Here is a 15,605-nt window from a genome sequence, read left to right as displayed (position 1 = left end):
TCGAGAATTTGTTTCCCTGATTTTTTTGCACGAAAATACTGATGTACCATTCAAAATTGATCGTTCTACGAGTACGTTGCTCTAATAGAATGGTGGCGACAAGTACAGTTACTCCGAAAAAACAGGCGACGATTTGCTTCACAGTGTTTCGTGCCTGAACAACTTTTTTTGGATTTGGTTTGTCTTGAGAGACCCATCCAGTCGAGTTTTTTGGATTTTGACATTTTGACAGCCGAATTTTCATGTAATATTGAATGTATGGGAGTGTAACCAACATCCGAATATCACTATCACGAAAAATCGAAGCGACTTGATCAGTACACTGCTGTTCGTTTAATCAACGTCAAAAGTCGTAGAAAATCATCGCATAATTGTTGAAATATTTGAAGTATCTGTAAACAACTCAAATAACACTCGTATGACAGCACGTTCTAAGTATATTCACATATTCACATCAGTGTTGCCATATCTCCAAACTTAAGTAGCAACTGTCGATGTAGGTTAATAAAATCAAACGTTTTAGTATTTTCTTTTTGGTTAGAAACTGTTCTTTTGTTCCTCCGTTCTAAATCCTTGTTGTGGTTCTTTTTAGATGGTCTCTTAGCATGTTTTGTATTATTCTAGTATATAACTTGCTGACTTTGCTTAGTAATGTGATGCGTCTAGAATTGTTACAGTTTCTTGTGTCTCCTTTTTTCTATATTGGTGTAATTATACCCAATATTTTCGCGCTTCTCCTGTGTCATATATTTTGTTCAGTATGATTTTTCTAGTCTCTGTTATTTTCCTTGCTGCCAGTTTTATCATGTCTATCATTATTTATTCTATTCCTTGTGCCTCTCATAGTTTCAGTTTCTGTATTTCCTCTGGTATATTTTCAAGCTTGTTGTTTGGGCTTCTGTTGATCGTACTTGTCCTGTGATTTCTTTGTTTTTTGTCTCGTTTATATCCTTTCCTTCTAAAAGAGGTCTAAAATATTTCCTTCATCTTCGTTTGTTATTATATCTCCTTTTGTATCTTTTATGTTGATAAACCAGTTCTTATTATGATCACTTATTTTTATGGCATTTTAATGGCACTAAAGAATATTTTTTGATTTTCCATGTAGACGTTAGTCGTTTTCTCTCCAAATTCTTGCCATGACTTCTATTTTTGTTCTTTAACTAATCTTTTAACTCCTATCTTTTCTTTTTTGTATTTTTCGTAACCTGATTAAGCTTTAGATGTAAGGTATTTCATCCATTTTAGTTTTTTTCTTTTCAATTGCATCTTCTCCAAACACAATTAGTATTCTTGTGCTGCGTGATAACTATTCTTGTCTTTCCACATATTTTTTTCGCTGCATTTATTATAACATTTCTGAATTTCTGCCATTGCGCTTTCTATCCTCATATGTTCAGCTTTTTCCTTTAATTTTTTTTTCACACACCCTCCATTTTAAGATTAAATGACGTAAAATATCTACTTAGTAGTGCCCTCTACAATGTAATCTAACATTCCTGGATAAAATGTATCAAACATATGTGGTAGAAGGTTAGTTTATGTAGAATCTTGATAATTGCCTTGAAATTATCACCAGTAGTGGATGACCTAGGCGATGATACAACTGATAAATCTGAAGACATAGACTACTTAATCAAGAATAAAGGTAACTTTCATCTGGTATCATCAAAATTATTCAAATTGGTTTTGTCTTTTATTCTTTATAAAAAATTAAGTTTCCTATTGTTTTGCGCTGAGAGTAGTTTCCAAAGAACTGAACTTATCCGCTTCCTTAACAGTTTATTATGCCCTTATCGAGCTGCATCTCCAAAATATCCTCTTCTTCTAGAGTACGTCGGGTGCGACTTAGTTTGACCGAATCTTCAAACTACAATAGAGAGCTGTTAGATATTTACTCGGACTAAACAGCAGGGCTCACTCCAAGGGCACGTCTCCAATTTCAGAAAGGTCGTTGCACTCAAGAACGCGGAGCACGACCTTTACATACCTACTCCACGTTCAGAATTAGTTAAGGGCTCAATATTTTATAATGCAAAAAGATACACAATCACTTGCCAATTGAAGTAAAATCGATATGATCTTTTCCCGCATTCCGCAATAATTTAAGGACATATTTACTGGAAAATGCTTCTGTAAACGACTCCAATTCTAATAATATTTAATTCCGAACATGTTACCTACTGCTTTAATTTTGCTATGGTCTCATTGTGGTCTTCTTCTGTATATTGAAACTTAATTCTGTTTGTATCTTTATTTACTTTTTTTAGTTTATTTTAGTTTTTAAAAGCTTATGTTTACAAATTGTAACAATTTTTTGCCAAAAAAATATTTCTCTCTCTACTAATAACTTTGACCATACGCCAATGACTCGTCGATTTCTTTATTCCTTGGACCCGCAAAGTCCTCGTTGAAAATATTATTCACACTCTAAATTGTGGTATTAAAACCGATAATGAATCAAGAGAAGATGACCTTAACTCATTTTAAATATGGTGAGTTATTTAATCCAACTTAACTTTTTGTAACGTATAAATGTAATATTCAAATTTCCAAACATTATTCACAAAACAATTACAGTGTTTTCCTGTCCCTGAGCATAGATTTCAAAGTTTAAGCCTCATTTATATTTTATGGTTGTACTGCTTCGCTTGTTGAACGAATGGACTCTAATGAGGGTTGTAAATAAACAGACTTTTACGTTTGATTATTGTTGAAACATATGCAAATGAGTTTGTTTAGTCCTTTGGCTTTCAGAGAAATAGGTAGTTTTGTCCCAAGTGAGCACGAAACATTATTATAAAAGAATTAACATTGAGGAAATATCACTAGTTAAATTTGGTGATTGTTTAGGTAGCAAAATAAACTTGAAAATACAGTGATATCTAGTTACTAATCTAATTTGTTCCACAGCAATTACTAGAAGAATTTCTACTGTCCCAATAGTATTTAAATATTTAACGATTGGCCTTTCAAATTTTTTCAACATATGTCCACAAACAAAAACATATGGTTTGTTTTTAAAGCAATTTATATCAATTACCAAACACAAAACTAAAGTAGCTCTAGATTCTTCACAAAAACTTTACTTGCTTACTAATTAAAACTCGGAACTAGAATAAACCAAAAGACATCTAGGATTGAAACAAGGTATGAGGTGTTCGATGATATCGGGTTACCATGACCCTTAGGAAACGTGTTTCGCTTTATATGGCGCCATTGTTTAGAGCAGCTAGGGATAAGGTGCTAGGTCCCTCGCAGCAGACGGGAACGTCACACACTACGGCTCTGAAACCCATGTGGAACATGAAGTCGGGTTTCGTTAATGAGCCATCGGTACATCTGACGTGGGGTTCATCTTCCACAAATCATCCTTTCTTCTAAGCACGGACAGGAGGCACTTGGTAGGTAGGAGATTACCGCAAGGCTGCACAGCTCTTTTAGTATCCAGCCCTGACCAGTAGTACCTACGGAGGGTTGTTGACCCAGCCTTCAGTTTCTGTGAAACAGTCATCTTAATGGAGTCCATTGCCAGAGTATCCACATTCCAGATTCTCGATCATCTGTCGTGCGATGATCGCTGCGTTGATACCACACGATTTGAAGTATTAGTCAGTACTAAAGTGAAAACTAGAGAAGGTATTAAAATTGGAGAAAACATATAAAATGATGTAATGAAAAACTATGAGGAAAAAATGAAATAACGCAAAAGAACGAATATCAAAAGTGCACAATGAATATAACAAGGGATATAATTTAAGGAGATAGCAAAAGCATATATCTAAGGAGAATGATTTCATTACTATAAAAAGAACCAAATTTACACTTGACTTAAAATTAAAAAAAATAAATTACCAGATTCCTATGAGATTCTGCGTAGGATGACCGAATGTGGGAATGAAAAAATCTTACATTCCCAGCGATAGCAGGAATCACAAATATCAATACCTTATCCTTGTCTCATGTTCCTTATCCACTTGATGTAATCACTTGTTAACCAGTTTAAATACTGGAAGTTTCATATCAATGAAGTGTTTTTCATGGATCCGATATTTTACGAAGACGAAAACCCTAAACAATTAAGAAATTCCTACACATATGACTCTAGAATATAAATCTTGTTCAAACTACATAAATTTATCGGAAATTCGCTACAGAGCTGAAATTTTACACTGTTTTTCTTTCAGATGCCTTTTTCGGATAAATATCTCGGCTTGTCACGTAACCAATCGCGCACAAAGGATACTACCTCCGCATTGCTTTCAAATCCCAGTCTGCCAAGTGCCTCTTTCAATGGACCAAATCAAAAATAGTCGCATGGCGGCAAATCGGGTTCATAAAGAGAGTGTTCCAGTGATTCCAAACCCAATTCTTTCAACGTTTCAATCGTAAGCTGAATTGTAAGCGGTCTGGTATTGTCTTGCAGCAATATCGCCCTAAAAATTGGAATATCGTGTCGTTTTAATCTGTAGAAATGTTTCTTCGTTTTTTTTAGAAGGTTACTATATTACTGCGTGTCCACAGTCCATTGTTCAGTGAAAAGCTTAACCACAATCCCTCCTTTCATGTTTCAAAACACCTTCTCCGCTGACAGTGTGACCTTCGCTTTAACTTTCGCGCCTTCGTCTTTTTTCCTCCACTCCATAGAAGCGCGTTAACTCTCCGGAATATAGCGGTGTACCCAAGTCTCGTCTGTGGTGAATATTCGATGCAGTAAATTTTCTCCTTCTCCTTCATATTGCTGCAGAGTATCGTTTATGAAGTACCAACTTTTAAAAGACTATGTGTAAAATTTCATCACATTTTGATTAGCCAAAAAAAATTACAGCCATTTAAGTGAAGCTACCTTAGTTATTTTCAAAACAATTCCGTGTATTAATTTATCATTGCTTCTTGATTAAAAAAAAATACTGTACAAGCTGCTCCATCTATAAGAGACATTTGTTATTGGTTGGCCGAATTTAAACGGTGTTGATGAACGTTCTGGTCCTCCATTTGAGGTCGTTATTCCAGAAAACATCAAAAAGTCCACAATTTGGTTATATTTAATCGTGAATTGAGATTGCGTGAGATAGCTGAGGTCCTAAAGATATCAGAAGGCAGTGTGTTTACTCATTGTAGATCAAAACCAATAACGTATTCATGATTCAGAGCAGTATTTGGCTATATTTACATATAATAAATCAGATTTTTCGCGACGATATGTGACAATGGATGACACATGGATCCATCCTCCACTCCGGAATCAAAACGATCATCATCTGACTAGACTGCAGTCGATGAACAACGTCCGAAGCATCCAAAGCCACAACAGTCAGCTGGGATGGTTTTGGCTTCAGTATTTTAGGATGCACATGGAATATTGTTCATCGACTATCTCCAAAAGGCAAAGACAATCAATAGTGAATACAACATAGAGTTGTTGGATCGTTTGAATGCAGTGTTTTTCTTAATTTGTCACACGACTTATCAGTAATGTGTTACCTATGAATTATTCAACCATATTGAGTACATACTGCGTCGGTTTTGGTTCATCGTACGACACTAAATTTTTCGCGCGTTTGTTGAAAAATTTCGATTTATACCCTCGTTAAAACTGGCTCAACCATTTAAAATCTCTTCATCACAAATTTTGTGCAGACCTGGGTTATTGAGCGATAATACAGAAGTCTGATACAGAAGGCCTTTTCTCAACCTAGCAAACTGTAAATATTAAAAAATAATTGCATCTTATTTCATTTAAATATCACTTTTCCAGGTTAGTACGTAATATACCTGCAAACTACAACCTGCTTTCTAATAAAATCACATTTATACCAGTAGGTGAAAGCTGCAACGACATTTCAAGTATTTTCTAGAAAAAATGGAATAGACTAGAATAGATTCTGAATATCAAAGTGGTATATTAATATTTCAATAAAAGCTATACAACTACAAAGTATATCCAATTATTATTATCATGATTTCCTTCTGTAGATTCTATAATATGTATCATTACATTAATTATATGCCTGAAGCTTCTTGGAAGTGCAAGGTTTGTTTTTGCATGAAAATTTGCGTGACTAATACCGTTTCCCCAAAAAACATTCAACATAATTATACCATATACATTGTGGGGTTTTTCAAGTGAAATATTACAAGATAATAGTCATATAGTTAGTCATATATGACAGTATATTTTATCTCGGAGTAATTTTGCATTAGAGAAGCCTTGTAAAGGAAATTAGATATTTTATATATTTTCATCAAAATTTTTCAACTTAAAAAAAACAGTGTTTTGTAATAACTATTTTATTTTTTATACGTATCGTACATTAGTCATAGAATTACTAAGAATTGTTGTCATCCATCCTGACAATGAGCAGGGAGCAGAGGAACCCTGAAGATGTCCGAACGGAGTATCAAGTCAGTTTACCTTCAGTCTCTAAAAACGATAACTTGGTTGTCGAAACGCACAACAGAAAGTTTTTTCTAAGTGCCATTAAACTTAAAGATCAACTCACTGTTACATTAGGCTGGTACATCACAATTCTTGATACATTGCACAGTCGTGTTAAAGATATGGCCCGCAGGCCGTTTCCGGCTCCTGGGCCGTATCAATAAGGCCCGCGATCGCAATGTGTCACAGAAAAAAGAATCATGTTTTTTAGAGCTTTTAGACTTCATTCGATTACTCTACGGATGTTTTAAATACTCGTACTCTCAAGTCTACGGATGTTTATAAGTAATTTCAAGGGCAGCGCGTGCCTATACAAGCGAAAGAGAAAGACAATATCGCCATCTCTTAGCAGCAAGCGGAAATATCCTATTATTTTTGTCGAGAACGATAGAATCTTCCACGCGCTTCGAGTCTAGACTAGAATCTTCCTCAACCATATAAAACGAGTGCGTCGGCGCGACGTGAGTCAGTTGAGTCAAGTAATCGAAGCGATACGGTTGGAGGATTTTAATTGTACTGCGAAATAGTGATTGTGAAGGTATTGTGCATTTGTTTGTGTCGTGAGCGTGCGATATCCATAATTGTTGTGTCGAGTTCCATAATTGTTACGATTTTGGCATGTCACAAAAACGTAAGTGGATAGTGAGTGTAGAGTTTTTCAGTCTAAATGGAAAATTGCATATTTTTTCTCAGAATAGAAAGGTAAACCACTGTGTTTGATTTGTAATCGAACAGTTGCTGTTTGTAAGAAGTTCAATTTGAGAAGACACTATGATACGAATCATAAGTCAAAATTCGATTGTTACACTGAAAAAATTAGAATCGAAATTTGGTTTTTCAACCGAAAGAGAAAATTAAGAAATTTACAAACTTTTCACTGGCTGGTGACGAGAGCCCTGATACTATTGATACAGCTCAACTTGGTGTTTTCATACGAGGCATTAACAATAACTTTGAAATAACTGAAGAACTATTAAATTGGGTTCCATTGACAAATACTACAACAGCAAATGATATTTATTCTGCAATTGAGCATTTGATAGCAGAATATGAACTCGACTGGAATATACTTAGCAGCACAACTACGAATGGCACTCCTGCCATGGCTGGAAAAAAATTACTTTAAATATCAATTAGCTTTACTTTTTCGTTTTATGAGGGGTTGCACTCTCTCTTTTTAAAAACAGTAACCACCCATCATGGTCGAATCCCATCATCCTTGATACCGAATTTCTATTGATCTAATACCTTGGTGGAACCTTTCACCCTGCTCATTACTGACAGCTCCCAAATTTTCTTGATTGATGATTCTTCAATTACATTTGAGCGCCAAGGGATTTGTAGGCGTCTAGAAGTTCACCAACTAACTGTTAATAGTTTGAATCCATATTGTTCCCCAAAAATCTCCTTACTACAGTAAAAAATGCCTTCCATGCTCCAAGTCCCTCTCTGGTGAGCTTTTTTGCAAAAGTGTCATCGTCCAACAAATTTCTTATTTGTGGTCCAATAAAAATACCTTCCTCCAATTTGGCATTAGTCAACTGGGAGAAGACTTCTCTAAGGTATTGGAATCCATCACCCTCTTCATCCGTAGCCTTCACAAAGTTTTTCATCAATCAAAGTTTAATGTGAAGGGTGGGAAGAAGGACATTTTTGGGATCTATAAGGGGTATAAGTTTAACATTTTGAGATCCCGGTTGAAACTCACTTCTTGCTTACCAATTTTTTTTACATAGTGCTAATATACTGCTCGATTGTCCCATAGAGAAAGAAAACAGCAATGTTTCGTAAACCCTCCATGAAGTTCTACTAAAATTTATACTTGTTATAGTTAATTTTGTCAAAAAGCAAGCGAAAATTTCATAAGTTTCTTTCATCTTCACAGAATGAGCAACTGGTGTAGACGGTTTTAAATCTCCATTGTGTAACAACACTGCTTTTAAACTGTATTTAGACGAGTCAATAATAGGCGCTACTCAATGGGATCATGCTCAATATCAAGTTACTTCGTTAGACCATCAATATCCGTACAAGCACACAACGGAAAGCAAGAAGTTCAGACTGTTGCTTTGATAACCTCAAATCACGTACTAAATCATTCAAATCACTTTAAACAATCAAATTCGGCTCATCGGAACTGATACTTGGAGTAAAAATCGGGTCGGTGCATTGTTCTTCGGAGCTTCCTGATGATACGTCGTCTCCAGTATCTTCTAAAACAATATTTTGCGGATCTAAAGGCGCAATCGGTACTGGTGTATCTTCCTTAAGGGGAACAGGTCGTATAGCAGACGGCAAATTTGGATACCCGATCTTGTCTTTCCTTTCTTAGAATAACCTCCAGTCTTTGTTAGACAAAAATAGCAGTCGTCACAATGGTTAGTAGGTTTCCGCCATACGATTGGAATTGCAAAAGGCATGCTTTTTTTCTTTCCATTTATCCACTACCCTAATGACACACTACAACTAACACAGCACGCGTGTAGGGCCCACTGCTTGTATTGGTCTCCAATTAAAGTACCAAAATATTTGAAATTTCCCATTTTCGGAAAATGGCCTGGCTTGCGATTTCACCATAAATTCTCCACAAATGTAGCAAAATTTGTCAGGAGAAGTTTTGCAGCTGCGGCGCGTTTGACTCGACAGATTCGTCTCCATAATCACTTTTGTACACTATGAACAGAGAACCACTTACTATGAAACTCACTAGGATACTAATTTTCAATGTTATTTTTATGTTTATTATTCTGAATAATACAGTTCAGGTTATTTTTCGACCATAAAATTTATATATTAGCAGTGAAAATATTCAGTTTTTAGCTGTTTTTATTGCAAAATACCCAAAATGGTTTCACTGACGCCAAATTTTGTTCACGTTCACTGATTAAGAATGTCACGTTTCAATTGATTATTAGGAACGAACAATGAATTAATGCCAAAAGCCTTTGTCCCTTTCACATTGAAAGGAGAGAGGAACAAAGAGGCTACAGAAATGAAATGTCTTTACATTTCGAACCTTTGTTGTGGAGAGTATTTAGTTTTAGACTATATATATTATATAGCGGAGAATCTAATATATGAATATTTTACATACAATGTATCATGTATACCTTGAGAAAATCATGAAAAGCTCATTTGAAATTATGAAAGATTATATTTTAAGCAAAAAGAAATGTAATAATAACCATCAACTGATTGTTTATTGACGAAAAAGTTATCCGTCAGTCGATAGAAAATTCAGCGCGTTGCCCTGACTTAGTGCCTAGACAGGCAACTGCCGGTTATTATATTTCTATAAAGGTATGAAAACATGTGTGAAAAATGGGATAAGATAATTTGAACTTCATATTTTTTTGTCAAGTTAACGCACTCGACTGACGCATGATCCCCCGTCTGCTACACGACTGACGGTTGTTTTTTGTGGCTCATGAACATCAATATTGTATTCTAACAATTTGAACTGGAATAAAATAACTTTAGACAACTTTTTTTACACGATTATTGCCGCCTCCCATTGCCGACTCAATTTAACACTTATACTAAAAACAACAATGCATAATCGAAAAATATCAACAGAGTCATCTTACAGGAAGGTACTTCATTCCTTACCAATTGTTTGAGTAAACCTTTCGGAATAGAACTGAGAATCTATATGGTCTATAAACCAACAAATAACTTAACAAAGCAAATACATAGCACACATAATCTTACGGCAAACGCATTTGTTCACCCCACGGCGGCCATTTCAATGAGCGCCAGCTGATGTTGACAATTCGGTAGATGGCCTAATTCTGATTGGATTAAGTTTTGATTTTAATTAGCAAGTAGAGACAGGTAGATAGTGGTGAAACCATATTATAATTCCATATGGACAGTTTAAACAGAAAGGATTGTCCCACTATTAAGGTACCGACCATATACTATTTTCTCTATCGTTACAGATACCTCGTACAGGTTGCGCATGCTTGAAAATGCGCAGAACCGAGCTGGCACCTCGGAGGATAGAGAAATCGTTGTCAGTGTGTCTTTCTTGGTTGGAACAGCTTCCACTTATATGGGTGAACCTTTCTTGTCTTTTATTATCTTTTTTGGATTTAATTATTTTTTTAAAATATATTTATATATTCTGACGTTCTTTTTATTTAATTTTCATCAAAGCGTCGATAATTAAAACTTCTAGAACCATTAGTAATATTCATACTGAACACACTGTTTATTACTACCCCTACAGAGTTCGGTCTTTGGTCTCTGAAGACGATATCTTGGTTAGACAGTGTAATTGTGAATGTTGATATAGTAGTTGTGGTGAACATTATATGTTCAGTACTTTAAACGATTTTAAGTAATTTTTCTACAAACTAATACTATTTCTAAAGCCTCTAATAACTGTACATCTTGTTTTATACACGATTGAATATTTATTAATCAATCTTATTGTTCCCAGTTCGTTATGGAAAAGTCTCACATCATTAGATCTCAGTTACAACAAACTGGACAGTATTCCTCTTGTGGCGCTCAAAGATATTAGGAATTTGCAATGGATCAATTTACACGGGTGAGTGAAATTTTAAGCTAAATAGTCGATTAAATTAACAGAACTAAGTATCTGTCAACAACAAAAAGTTATAACTACATTATTGCTAAAAGTAATAGTGATTACTTGGAAGCAATAATCCTAGTTTTTGCTAGTAATATTATAGAATATTTTTGGTATTCTTTTCCTCAAGCTTCTCAGAAACTATAACCCGGTTTCAGGTAGATCACCTATCAGCTGATTGCGATCACAATTTCCGAACGTCGCGTTCACTTTTCGATGGAAATTTCAAATTTAAAACATCATCCACTAGAACTTCTGATTCCATTACTTTTTGGTGTGTTAATTCTTCCATGATATTCATTTAGTTGTATAAAAGATTCTAGATGTTTAATAGAGCAGTTATCAACCTTATAACCCTAGCACGGATTTTGCCCTAAAGTTTAAAACTAACAAGATATTTTAAGTAGTACAGACATTGGGTAATTTTACTTGGAAAGTTTTCTGGAAGTTTTAAAATTGGCAATAGTAGATGCTCTAGGCTGGTTCTGGAACGGAAGTGACGTTCATAGGTTACGTCGTAGTATCCGTATCGTTACGTCTAGCTGCAGTTAATAATGACAGGGTTGATAGCAAAAGAATTGACCGGCAACATCGAAGTATCGAAATACAGGGTGTGTTGAAAAAAAAGTGGTATATGTACATGTTTTATAAGGTGATAACGGCAATATAGAAATACGGGGTATGATATACGTACGTGCTTTGTTAATTAGTGACATTAGAACATTGACATAAACTTTCTCATCCAATGTTTCCCGCACTTCATATCTCCTTATCTACATAAAGTCGTGATTTGCTCCCAATCTAGCCATTATTAACAAAGTTTGTGCCAATGCCCGAATGTCAATTGTTCATTGCTGGACCATTATCATCAGAACAATATGCCGTACCTGCCATTATTAACAAAACACGTACGCCGTTGATGTTGCCTTAATCGCATTACCTCACTTTTTCACCTTTTTCTTAATACACCTCTAATTTCGATACTTTGATGTTGCCGTTATCGTCTGCGGTTAGACGTGAAGGTAAGGATACCACCACATAGCCCGTGATTAACTTGATCCCGGCCAAGAATGAACGTGGTTTATTTCCACACTTGCTCGTTATAATCCGATCATAGTTTCCGAAAAGTCCTTTTGCTTCCTTGATAGTTTGTTCGTGAGCGAATCCCGTTACTGAAAATAAATTGGGTACTCTTTTGACAGCTTGACGTTGTCTTTCGCAATTAAAAGGATCTAAAAGATATTTCTTACAAATACGCGGTATTATAGAACTTGACCCTTCACTCAGAAACTATCATGCAGAGAGACAACAAATTGTCAATGCTGTACCTAAGTTTCAAATGAAATCAAACAAAGCTGTATAAATTCATTAGGTAAAATTAAAAAGTTTTTAAATTACGACTTCTTATTATCTATCGTTGATTTAACAATATTTATTTTCAGAAACCAGATTACTTCCATTGTCGGTGCCTGGTCTCACATGAAAACGTCAGTTTCAACATTATTCCTCGGCGAAAACGACATAACTTCAATTCCAAATGAGACCATGCATCAACAAAGCCTCCGACAGTTCAAATCACTAATATGGTTGAACCTCGACGGAAACAGAATATTGGATATCCCCAAAAACTCATTACCAAGTTGTTTGAAAACAGCCAGTCTTTCATATAATTTAATACAACATTTCCCATCGGAAGTGATTGCACATTCACCGTTTCTCCAGTGGTTGTACCTACGGGGTAATCATATAAGACTGATTCCACAATACACTTTCCCTAATTTGGTATACATGGAAAAAATAGATCTAGCAGAAAATTTCATAAGTACGTTACCACCATACGTATTTAACAATTCGTTGCATATCAGAGACATTAATCTGGCTTTCAATGATTTTAGAATGTTAACAGATAACTGTTTTTCCGGTCTCAACACTGGCAGGATCATTTTATCTTATAATTCTATAGAAAAAATGGATTTAGATGCTTTCAATGGTATCACACATTCATTAGAATACCTAGATCTGGACCATAATAACTTACAACGAATTCCTCAAGGTCTAAGAAGATTAAATTCGCTCAAATATCTATATTTATCGTCCAACTTATTAAGAGATATCGATCCAACAGCTTTTGATAATTTTTCTCATAATCTAAGAGCTGTTAGTTTAAGTGGGAATCAACTATCAGAGATACCTTATGAAGCTCTACAAAACTGTACAAAACTATCTCATTTTAACATCGCTTTTAACGAAATATTTAATATACAAGATAATACATTTCAAAATTGGGCATCAACAATAAAAAGTTTAATTTTGGCCAATAATAGATTAAACAGATTAGAAAGTGACGTTTTCAGCTCTCTAACGGAATTAAAGGAACTAAGTTTGAGTTTCAATCCTCTCAGATACATCGATAAAGATGTTTTTAGAGGCTTGGAGAATTTAGAAAGTTTAGAAATGTCATTTAGTTTAGATAATGTTAAATTAAATTATGAAATATTCGATAGATTAAAAAATTTAAAATGGTTGTGTTTGGATCATAATAATATCGATGTTATATATCCTTCATCGTTGCTATTATCAGAATTAGTATATCTAAATTTGGAATTTAATAAAATTAGAAAACTTCCAAAAACTTTTTTGAAATCTAACGTACACGGTAAATTACAGGATATTCGATTGTCGCACAATGAATTAACTGTGATAGAAGCAGATACTTTTCGATCGTTAGCTAATTTAGAAATTATATTTTTGTGTAATAATAAAATAAGATATATACGAAAAAATGCTTTTTTTAACCTACCAAAACTAACTACTATCATTCTATCACATAATGAGTTAACTGACATTAGTCCTGATGCTTTCACAAATTTACAACGTATAGAAAAAATTGATCTTAATAATAATTTATTGAAGGAAGTTTTCTTTAATTTTTTCACGAACATATCCGGTACGCTACAACTGAATTTCAGTAGAAACGAAATTGTATCTTGCAATTCGGATTCTAGATTTTTGAATGTTCAAGTTTTAGATTTCCGATTTAATAATTTGGAAAAAGTTCCTGTTTGTATTGAAAGAACATCTGCTTTAAGAAAACTTCATTTAGATCATAATGTTATAGCTACTCTCGATCAAAACACTTTTATGCATCTTACGTCTTTAGAATATTTAAGTCTTCAACAAAATAAAATAAAACTAGTTGGAAAAAAAGCGTTTTTCGGTCTACAAAATCTACAGTCTTTAGATTTATCTAAAAACTTTATAAATCAATTACATATTGGACAATTTGCTAATATGTCCCAACTAAGAATTCTCAATTTAAGCGGTAATCATTTAAGTTATCTACCGAAAGAAATTTTTAAAAGTACTCGCGTCGAAATGCTAGATTTAAGTTTCAACACTTTTTCATTAGTACCAAGTACAAGTCTTTCTGATATTGGTATTTCTTTGAGATACATTTCCATGAGATCAAATAACATTGAACACATTGATATAACTACTTTTCCAGATATTACCTTATTGCAATATTTGAATTTAGCGAATAATAAGTTAACTATACTACCTGATAATGTTTTTACTAGCTTAGGACTTCTACATACACTCGATTTAAGTTCTAATCCTTTAAGATCAAATTTTAAAGAGCTGTTTCATTATGCGCAAACGTTACGCTTTTTAAATTTAGCCAACACCGGTATGATGACCCCGCCGCATTTTCCATTACCGAATTTAGTTTCTCTAAATTTATCTTATAATAACATTCAAATTATAGAGAAAATTTCAGTACAACAATTAACTAAATTAAAAATTCTAGATTTAAGTCACAACGATTTAATACAAATACCTTCACACTTGTGGGTTCATCTTCCTAGTATGAAAACTTTAGATTTATCCTTTAATCCGATCAAGGAATTAACATTAGACAGTTTTGTAAATCTTCATAATCTACAAGAACTTAATATACAACATTTGCATTATCTGACTAAATTTGAAAGTAAAGCTATTTCGCAGATTAGAATACTTTCGAAATTGTCGATGCAAACGTGGCCGAAAATTGAAAGTTTTCCTGAAGAGATGTGCCAAATGCTTTCGAACATCGATCAATTAAGAGTATTGAAAATATATTTTACGGAAACTGAATTAACTGATCAATTACTTTGTATAACTAACAGGAAGTTAAGACATTTAGAAATAACAGGAAAAAATCTCAAGTTTGTGAATAAGGATGCTTTCGCAAGATTCACTAAAAATCCGGAATTGTTAATTGAAATTCATGGAACGCAGATAGAAGATCTACCGTCTGGTTTATGTTCTAACATGTTCAAAATCGCACATTTAACTCTTAGTTTTAAAAATAATATGTTAACACATCTACATCCGGATATCTTTTATGGAAACTCTAGCAGATGGAAATCAGTTGGTACTACTTTAATTTCTGGTGAGTATAATTTTTATTTCCAAATAACAATCTATTATGCCCTTATTGAGTCGCTTCTTCGATATGTCCTTCCCTTCTGGGGTACGCGTGGTGCGTCTCAATTTGGGCAAACTACAAAAGAGAGCTGTTGGATATTT

At 34.1% G+C, this 15,605-nt stretch overlaps 1 protein-coding gene across 1 annotated transcript in view; it reads left to right on the top strand.

Moving 5' to 3' along the window:
* The window catches only part of LOC130896483 (chaoptin-like), a 74,915-nt gene that overhangs the window by 51,266 nt on the left and 8,044 nt on the right, over nucleotides 1-15,605 (top strand). The window contains exons 4-5 of the mRNA XM_057804634.1: nucleotides 10,884-10,994; nucleotides 12,479-15,468. Of these exons, the coding sequence (XP_057660617.1) occupies nucleotides 10,884-10,994; nucleotides 12,479-15,468 (3,101 nt within the window). The remainder of the gene's footprint in view (nucleotides 1-10,883; nucleotides 10,995-12,478; nucleotides 15,469-15,605) is intronic.

The sequence above is a fragment of the Diorhabda carinulata genome, chromosome 7 (genome assembly GCF_026250575.1).
Source record: "Diorhabda carinulata isolate Delta chromosome 7, icDioCari1.1, whole genome shotgun sequence".
In the NCBI taxonomy this organism is placed as follows: Eukaryota; Metazoa; Arthropoda; class Insecta; order Coleoptera; family Chrysomelidae; genus Diorhabda; species Diorhabda carinulata.
Note: the sequence above shows the minus strand (reverse complement) of the source record. Positions and strands in the feature narration are given on the sequence as shown.